The 9472-nt window shown below is 39.9% G+C and overlaps 2 protein-coding genes and 1 long non-coding RNA gene across 4 annotated transcripts; 1 reads left to right on the forward strand and 2 right to left on the reverse strand.

Annotated features, from left to right (window-relative positions):
• Positions 1-150: 150 nt before the first annotated feature.
• Positions 151-2466, reverse strand: LOC104728834 (uncharacterized). Its single transcript, XM_010447763.2, has 2 exons — positions 2346-2466; positions 151-1442 (listed from the first exon to the last, which is right to left on the reverse strand). Exons 1-2 carry the CDS (start codon positions 2464-2466, stop codon positions 151-153), a joined length of 1413 nt encoding a protein of 470 aa, XP_010446065.2.
• A 4162-nt stretch (positions 2467-6628) lies between these two features.
• Positions 6629-8030, reverse strand: LOC104774190 (uncharacterized). 2 transcript variants are annotated; one of them, XR_015572013.1, is made up of 4 exons: positions 7249-8030; positions 7061-7138; positions 6911-6964; positions 6629-6793 (listed from the first exon to the last, which is right to left on the reverse strand). It is a non-coding gene; the product is annotated as an uncharacterized LOC104774190 (long non-coding RNA). The 2 variants fall into 2 exon arrangements; XR_015572014.1 differs by having other exon boundaries at positions 6656-6788; positions 7249-7386.
• Positions 8031-8394: 364 nt separating this feature from the next.
• LOC104725788 (heavy metal-associated isoprenylated plant protein 14-like) lies at positions 8395-9202 on the forward strand. The gene is made up of 3 exons (XM_087476087.1): positions 8395-8533; positions 8635-8701; positions 8800-9202. The coding sequence occupies exons 1-3, from the start codon at positions 8522-8524 to the stop codon at positions 9060-9062; spliced, it is 342 nt and encodes a 113-aa protein (XP_087332213.1). The 5' UTR covers positions 8395-8521; the 3' UTR covers positions 9063-9202.
• Positions 9203-9472: the final 270 nt, after the last annotated feature.

Raw genomic sequence — 9472 nt, forward strand, 5'->3', positions numbered from 1 at the left:
TGTTATATTTTTGCTTTCCATTTATAAGCTGTGTTTCTATTGTTAGTTTCTTGAGCAAAATTCTCTTATTGTAGGGATTGCATTCGATCTAGTTTTACTTTTTTTTTCTTTTTTTTTTTTTTTTCAACAAAAAGAACCAGCTCAAACGAGTCAGTTAGTAAGAAAATTGTCTACAAACAAAACATGATGCAGAGACATACGCGCTTGACGTGCTAAAGAATCCGCTCGTACATTAGCATTACGTGAAACATAAAGCAAAGAAAATAAAGAAAACTCCTCCCTGTCAATTCGAATGTCATCGAGATAGGTTGCGAAAGCTGGCCAATCAGTTAGAAAATACACCATCTTCACCAAGTCGGAGCAGTCGGTGAGAAAAACCACATCCCGGAAGTTATGGCCAATCATACAACGCATCGCCCAGATGAAAGCTTCAACTTCTGCATGTAACGGGGATAAGCTTCGCCGGAAATTTGTCACTCCAAGCACTGGGGGCGATCCTTGTGACGAAATACAGCACCATCCTGCACCGGTAAAAACATCAGTCGCTTTCCAAGAGGCGTCAACAAAACATCTCTGCCTCGTAAAAACTGGAGGAAGAGATAAATCCCTCCTATACCCAGGTGCTAGACACGTAAGAGTGGAGTTAAACTCCTCCCCCTCGACATTGACCTGAGCCTCCTGCCAGGACAAAGCCTCGCCCTCTGCCACCTGGACCGTCTCATTAGGGCGTTCTGTCTGATTTTCAAAAACACAGGTATTTCTAGCTTTCCAAATATACCACATCAACCAGGGAAACGCCTGAACCTGTGAACCCGGATTTTTGGAATCCAGAAAATGATCAACATTAGCATATACAGAATTCGTCGGGAATAGCTGCGGCCCCACTAGTACATGAGCTAAAGCCCAGACTTGTCGGGTCGGCGGGCATAGAAAGATGGCATGATTTATATTCTCCTCCTCCATCTCGCACCATGTACAAACGACATCACAACCCAACCCCCAACGACGCAAATTAACCGATACCGAAATACAACCCGATAACACTTGCCACATAAAATGTTGTAGTTTTGGTGGACATTTTACTTTCCAAACCCTAGCAAGAAGGGGAGTGATCACCAGACCAGATCCGAATGCTCGAAAAGGACCTTTGACATCCACCCGTTCCGTCTTATACCCAGATTTAACCGTATATTTCCCAGTTTTAGTAAAGTGCCATCCCAAATAATCTGCCTTGGAACAACTGCTTAGAGGTATTGCCTCTATCAGAGCGATATCCACTGGATCAAAATGCTGAGCAAGCAGATCCTTTCGCCAAGAATTTGTTCGTCTATCAATCAAATGAGGTAACCGGAGAGTTGGGTCCTTAAAAGGACCGTTACTTAAGGCTGGTCTCGGGAATTGAGCTGGAACCCAGGGATCCGTCCATATCGAAATGGAGGTCCCTGAGCCAACCCGTGTAATAATCCATTTTTTTTCACCAGAGAGCGAGCAGATACGATGCTCCTCCACCCATACGAGGGTGAATAAGATCGTATTGGATCCAGAGAATCAGAGTTCCGATAATACCTACTTTTAAAGATCCTTGCAAACAGTGAGTCCGGGCAATCTATCAATCGCCAAAACTGCTTAGCTAGCAGGGCCGTGTTGAAATCACCAACATTCTTGAAACCTAATCCACCCAACTGTTTGCTACAACAAAGCCTCTCCCAAGCAATCCAATGCATACCCCCTGCCTGACCATTTGTACTCCACCAGAAGTTTGCCACTGCACTAGTCAGTTTAGATAGTCTTGGGCAGACGATAACAAGACATCACAAAAGTTGGGACAGCCGTCGCGATCGACTTAATCATCACCTCCTTCCCCCCCTTTCGAGAGCAACCTCGCTGACCAGCCGGTCGTCCGACTCTGTAGACGATCCCGAACAAAGGAAAAAACCTTTGTTTTTGACCCCCCCCCCCCCCCAAACTCTCAGGGATCCCCAAATAAGAATCCATGCCACCCTGATTGGTTATCCCTAGGATCCCCTGAACTGAATCGAAGATTTTGCATCGCCGTCTTTGTCATATCATCTACCGTGTGACCAAACTGAATCGAAGATTTTGCAAAATTAATTTACTGCCCCGAAGCCGCCTCATACTATTTTAGAATTTCCAAAACCACCCCACATTGGTCCTTATCAACCTTACAGAAAAAAGACTGTCATCCGCAAATAACAAGTGGGTGATTGGCGGGCACTTGTTTGCCACCTTAATACCCGTAATCTGTTTATCTGTCTCCTCCTTCCGCACATTTGCAATAAGTACCTCCGTGCATAAAATAAATAATTATGGTGACAGCGGATCACCTTGTCTCAATCCTCTTCCCGGAACTATCAATCCATTCGGTTGACCATTGAGAAGAACCCTATACTCCACCGAAGAGACGCAAAACATAATCCAGGAGATCCATCGTTCCGCAAAACCCATTTTCCGTAGTAAAACCTCTACAAAGCCCCACTTAATTCTATCATATGCCTTGCTCATGTCCGTCTTAATTACCATAAAATTTCCTTTACTTGACTTATTCGTTCGCAACCCGTGAAATATCTCCTGAACAATCAATATATTGTTTGAGATCAAACGACCCGGAACAAAGGCCGATTGTGTCTCTGAAATTAAACCTGGTAACAGCGCCTTTAGGCGTTGACACAAGACTTTTGAAAGTTAGGCGTTGACACAAGACTTTGAAAGTATCTTATACCCCACATTGATTTAGTTTCATTAAAATATAATTTTAATCTTTTAATGTTAGAAGAATGAAGTCATGACATGTAGGTAGACGATTAAAAAAGGAGGTTATTTAGCAAAATTACTTATAAACTTAATCAGATAAGATAAGACACATCTACTTGTATATTTTGAACACTAACACATTCAACAAAAAATACAACAATTTCCCCCACAATTTGATGTAGTAATATTATGCACTTCTGTCTTGTTCTAGATAATACTCACAGATATAGCAAACGAATAGAGAGGTATAACTTACGATATAGTTTCACAAACATTGTAAAATAATTTTATATATATATAGTTTTTGAACAATTTCTTAATTTTTGTGTGGCATCCCTTAACATGATATTTTTTCCTATGTCGTTCGATAATTTTATTGGATGTAATTAAAAAACAGTAAAAAAAATTATAATAAACATGTAATATTCCAATTGCCATCAAAAACACAAAAACTAGAAGATCACGAAACTGCTAACGTTCCTTTCTTCTTGACTTATCAGATAATCTCGTGGCTTTAAAGTTTCCTCCGGACAGCTTCGAAATCTTTTTTGTTTGACTTTGAGTCAACATTGCTACCATACCTAGAGACAAGCGACAAGAACAATGAATCTGTTAGATAGGGTTTGACAAAACACAACATTGGGTCTTTATTGGGCCAGACGAATATTAACTTGGCAAAGGAGAACAAGAAGTCCATATCCACTCTTTTATATATTTACAAGGGAAGAAGAGATAGTGGAGGTGGGTGAGAAAAGAGAAACAAAAAAGATTTCTAGAGAAGAGAGAAACGTGAGAGTTTCAAGAGAGAGCTTTTCCTTCTTTGTTGTCTTTGATTCTTGTATCTCCTTCCGTGTGTGCCAAAATCTGTAAACCAAGAACAACATCACAAGTTAGTGGTGTGGTGTGTGTAACCTCTTTCATATAGTGGAGTTTGGGAGCAAGAGTTCTCCCCCGAGATATAGCGGTTGAGGCCGTGAACTCGGTGATCAAATTTTCTGTGTGTTGTTTCTTTTACAAGCAACCATATACTTACTCTTTTCTCAACAAGTGGTATCAGAGCGCCATGCTTGGTGTAAGGTTGCTAAAGAGGTTCAAGTCTGGGTTTCAGGGAGACTTACAAGATGAGTAACACTAGGGTGGAGGTGGACAGGTTTGATGGCACAGGTGACTTTTCCTTGTGGAAGGTCAGGATGTTGGCTCACTTTGGTGTCCTAGGGCTGAAAGAGATCTTGAGTGATGAACAGCTGCTAAAAGACCCACCTACTACAGAAGCGGAAACTACAGCAGCTCAGAGGGACTCTCAAACGGGAACAAGCGGAGGTTCTGGGCAGTCTCCAAGTATTGATCCTGTAAAGTTTGAAAAATCAGAGAAGGCCAAAGATCTCATAGTACTAAACGTTGGAAATCAAGTACTAAGGAAGATCACACATTGTGAAACAACAGCAGCCATGTGGTCTACTCTAAACTGGTTATATATGGAGACCTCTTTGCCTAATCGCATCTACTTACATCTTAAGTTCTATACTTTTAAAATGACAGATTCTAAGAGTATAGATGAGAATGTGGATGACTTTCTTAAGCTGGTTGCGGATCTAAACAACATTGGAGTAGATGTGACAGAAGAAGTTCAGGCTATATTGTTGTTGAGTTCATTATCTGACAGGTATGATCAACTCAAAGAGACCCTGAAGTATGGCAGAGACATTTTGAGGTTGAATGATGTTATAGGGGCTGCAAAATCAAAGGAAAGAGAGCTTACAGAAAGTGGGAAGCTTCCAAGATCAGAGGCAGGAGGGTTGTATGTTGAGAGAAAAGGTAGATCAGAGAACAGGTTCAACAACAACCAGGGGAGAGGAAGGTCTAAGAGCAGTGGTAGGTCAAGACCGAGGCACAGCAAAACTGACATAAGTTGTTTCATTTGTGGCAAGGAAGGGCACTGGAAAAGAGAATGCCATGAAAGGAAGAAACATACAGAATCGGCTAATATTGCAACTGAGCCTTTGCAGCCTTTGGTGTTAACAGTGAGCACTCAAGACTTTGGTAAGGAATGGGTTATGGACTCTGGTTGTACGCTCCACAGTACACCAGACAAAGAAGTCTTGTTTGACTTCAAGGAGTTCAGTGGAGGTAGAGTGCTACTGGCTGACAAAACTCATGGAGAAATCAAAGGAAGTGGGAAAATAAAAATTCAGAATCAAGATGGTTCTGTAGTGATACTCAAGGATGTAAAATACATTCCGGATGTGAGTAGGAATCTGATTTCTTATGGGATGTTAGAAAAATCAGGCTGCAGGTATAAGGGAAGTGATTTCATGGTTCACTTCTACAAGGATAATAAAAAGGTGATATCTGGGAAATATCACGATGGGCTTTATTATCTTCAAGGCACAGTTGTTAAGGGTGAAGTAAATGTGTCACAGGCTGCAATCAGTGGAAAAGATATTGCTAAGGCTGAAGATGGAGTGAGAAAGAAGAAGTCAAAGAAGGTGACTTTCAGCGTGAATTTGATTCAAGGACCTACTCCATATGGTTTTGAGAGAAGAGAATCATCAGCTACAGGTGGAGATTCATCCTCAACGGAAAAATCAGAAAGTTCAGATGAGGCTAAATCTGAGAAGAGTAAAGAAATTTCTGATGACCAGCCACGGTTGAGAGATCACAGTCTAGACCGGATGCACTGTGATAATAAAATGAAGGATGAAAGGGTTTTGGAGGATAAACCAGAAAGTGTCAATGGAGAAGCAGAGCTGTCAGAAATCAGTTTGGTTCAGGAGAGCTTAAGCGATAAAGTTGAAATGAAAGAATTGAGAGAAGCTTCAAGGTCCAATGTAATGGACGTTAGTAGAGATGGAGCTAAAGGAGGTCTAGCTCTCTCACAAGAAAGTCAGGAAACGGAAGTTAAGGCTTTCGGGATTTCTGAAGCTAAAACACAGTTCATCAAAGGTTTGGTATCTAAAGGAGAGGTGGTCTTGAACAAGATACTAACTACTATTCATCCAACAGATTTTAAGACTCAAGCAGTACCTGGAAAGGATTTTCAAGTCTGCTATGATCTCCTTAACATCGCTTGAAAGGCGACACAGCTCCAAGTAACTCCACTATCGACATTGTAGGCTGGCAGGAGGAAGAGAAAAAAGGAAACAAGTCAGCTTTGGGAAATAAAAAAAAATTATGTCGATAAAAAGAGATTAGGAGGGTTGAGGGAGTTACCTGTAGGCACCTGGAATTAATGTGAAGAGAATTATATTCCAGATGGAGTTGTTGGGAAAAATTCAAGAAAAAAGGACAGTTAGTTAAGTTCTTGAATTTTTTGTAAGTATCGAATCAGGAGAGAGTGATTCAGGATCAGAGAAGTTGGTAACCTGTGGAGAATCAGTTGTCGAGAGTTGGAGACTGATTCCAGGTGGAGGTTCTGTGATGAAAATTCAGGAAATCCAAGTTAAGATTTTGGTGGCTCAAAAGAAAATAAAAATAACTCCAGCAGCTAGAGATCGAAGGATGATTCATGGTCAAGAGGGAACCTGAAGTCATCAAGGAGAAAGAAGAACATGGGATGTTCAACAGAGGAGCTGCTGTGAGAGTAGACATGAAATTGAAGTTAGAGTTTCATGGAGTCTATGGAATTTGAGAGAGACGTAAGAAAAAAAAAAGGTGACTCAGCTTGAGAAGGGTTACCGGGGATGTCTTAACAGGTGAAGGCGGCAATTCTCATTAAAGAAGCAGTCCTAGTGTTTGTGACATGATCTTGCAGGACAGATTTGACAAAGGAAAAAGGTGGTTAGTCTCTGTAAAAGCTTGAAGATCATAAGTCATTGGATGAGCTGTCACAAAGGGCTGTGAAGGAACTACCTGAAAAAGGGTTGTGGAGTTGTGATAAGGGTGATTAGTTCCAGGTGGAGCAGCTTATGAAAGTTCCAAAGAGGACTTGGCAAAGAATCACATCAGACCATGAGGTTGGAGTAATTGGTCAAGCAGTGGTGATTCAAGGTCGTGATCCGTCGTGAAGGTTTCTGAAACTAGGCTTAAAGAAACAAGGTTTCAGGTGGAGTCGCAGTTGACAGGCATGTTTAGTGTTTATGTTTAACATGTCCTAAATATCAACAAGTCCAGAGCAAAAGGTAAGAGATTGACGTCTTACCAGAAGGTGTTCATGTCTGAGCAGCTTATGTGGTCGTTGAGAGTGGAAATTCAACTGTTAACAGAGTAGATGAGTTAAGTCTCTCGGTTAAAAACTGAATCACAAAAAGGTTTGACAACGGCAAAAGGAGATTCAGTGAAAAGTGATTACCTGTATCTCGACAGAGAATCTGCGGAGTTAAACGGATAAGTAGTGAGGCTCGTCGGAGAAGTAAACAGAGCCGATCACCTGAATTAGTTTCAGAAGTGGAAATTTTATAAGCTTTAAAATTTCAGGAAAATCTCAGAAGATCCTAATCTCTAAGAGTCAAGAGGAGACAAGAGAGAGATTAGATGTACCTGGGATTTGCAGAGGAAGAGATTTCCAAAGGTAGTCATTGGAGAACGTACGACGGTGGTCGAGTTCACCTTAGACGTTTTGTCAAAGGAGACAAAGGAGCTGTGGTTTTGTTGATTCATTGGAGGAGACCAAGGTGATGTCTCCAAAATTCTCGGAGCAGGTCGGGAATGATGGAGGAGAACACAGCCAGAGTTTGTTCACCGGAGAAGATCGCCAGAGGAGTTTGGAATTTGGCGGTAGTGTTGATTTCACAAGATGAGGAAGAGGAAGAGGCTGGTTTCATACGTTGTCGTCGAGGGAGTTTGTGTTTGTCAAAAGGTGGAGAATTGTTAGATTGGGTTTGACAAAACACAACATTAGGCCTTTATTGGGCCAGACGAATATTAACTTGGCAAAGGAGAACAAGAAGTCCATATACACTCTCTTATATATTTACAAGGGAAGAATAGATAGTGGAGGTGGGTGAGAAAAGAGAAACAAAAGAGACTTCTAGAGGAAGAGAGAAACGTGAGAGTTTCAAGAGAGAGCTTTCCTTCTTTGTTGTCTTTGATTCTTGTATCTTCTTCCGTGTGTGCCAAAGTCTGTAAACCAAGAACAACATCACAAGTTAGTGGTGTGGTGTGTAACCTCTTTCATATAGTGGAGTTTGGGAGCAAGAGTTCTCCCCCGAGACGTAGCGGTTGAGGCCGTGAACTCAGTGATTAAATTTTCTGTGTGTTGTTTCTTTTACAAGCAACCATATTTTTACTCTTTTGTCAACATAATATTTCTCTTTCCCATCATATCTTCAACATCTTTAAAAGTTTATAAAAGACCCATTATGACTTAGCTTGTAACTCGGTTTTGATATCAGCTTTTGTTTCTATGTGGTTCAACTTTTCCAACACTCAAGAGAAATTGCCTAAAAAGTTGTAAGTTGTAACGTGACCAAAGAGTCAATAAATGGCACCTGCCGTACACGCGGGATTCTAAATACTACATTTCCGCATGATTTGGTTATACCACTGAAATTATATTTTAAACCAACTTACGAAAAATACTCAAAACAAACTAAATAGAGATTTACTACGTCACTCGTCTTTGTGGTCGTTGGCAATGCTATTGATATGGAAATATATAAAATGCTTGGGCGTCATATACTAAAAGTGTATGTAATACGCTAATTTCTTTTTAAATAGATATATCACTGAACTCATCAAGAAGCTTAATTCGATATCTTAATTTTTCCCTCCTCTCTTTCAAAATTTCTGAAGCTTTTAGTTTTATCGAGCCATGGCCGCGAAGGTGCACCCCTTTCATATTCATATTATTATTTAACTATGGTTATGTCAAGTGAAGTGAAAATATACAGTTAATTAGCCATAATCTCTGCTTTGAAATGACAGGAACAATTGAGTATTTACGAGGAAAGAATCAGGAAGAAAGTGTTTGAGACCGTTTCTCAACTTACCGGTATCTTTGTAAATTAAATTATATTACTTGATTTGTAGTACGGTATCGTTGGGGAAATATGTACATATTTATTCATGTATTTTACTAATTTAATATAGGTGTTACTTCGATGACAATGGATGACAAAGCCGGGAAACTAACGGTAGTTGGAAAAATTGACGTACCGGTTATGGTGATGAAGCTGAAAAAGATATGTAACGCAGACATTGTTTCGGTAGATGATGTTAAACCGCCTGAGGAAAAGCCTGAACCTAAACTACCGAATGAAATTATTTCATATCCGGTTCTGATAACTCCCCGTACCCATACAATCCTGCTTATGGCTATGCAGATCCTTACTATCAACCAAATACTTGTGTGATTATATGATTTTTCTAGAGTTATTTCAGTAATGTTAATATATATATGTGACCACATACATTGATACATATAGCTAATTTTGATGGAAGAGTGTATTTTATATATGAGAAAACAATATTAAGTTATGTTACCACGTACCAATTTTTTTTCTATGAAAAGTTAAATGGATTGATAATCAAAAGAAAAAGTATGTATAAGGGATTTTGGAGAATTTTGATAATCTAGAGAGCTCACCATGTTCCTAACACGTACCGTTACAAAATTACAATCCTGCATATGCAAATTTTAATGTTAAAATTATTTCTCAGAAGAGGTCATTTGAAAGAAAATAGCTAGAAAAAAAAATAATAACAGCATGACAAAGTTGATCTTAAATTGTTAACTTTTTTTTTGTTTCTTCTTAAGTGTTAA

This window comes from Camelina sativa, chromosome 11 (genome assembly GCF_030686135.1).
Source record: "Camelina sativa cultivar CO46 ecotype springtype chromosome 11, ASM3068613v1".
Classification (NCBI taxonomy): Eukaryota; Viridiplantae; Streptophyta; class Magnoliopsida; order Brassicales; family Brassicaceae; genus Camelina; species Camelina sativa.

What these genes read in the sequence shown, in the direction of transcription:
- LOC104728834 (XM_010447763.2), bottom strand. Translation starts at nt 2,466, where the DNA reads ATGGGTTTTGCGGAACGATGGATCTCCTGGATTATGTTTTGCGTCTCT. An exon ending in GGGAAGAGGATTGAGACAAG is followed by an intron (nt 1,443 to 2,345) that starts GTGATCCGCTGT and finishes GGGTTGGCTCAG; the next exon opens with GGACCTCCATTTCGATATGG.
- LOC104725788 (XM_087476087.1), top strand. An exon ending in GACCGTTTCTCAACTTACCG is followed by an intron (nt 8,702 to 8,799) that starts GTATCTTTGTAA and finishes AATTTAATATAG; the next exon opens with GTGTTACTTCGATGACAATG.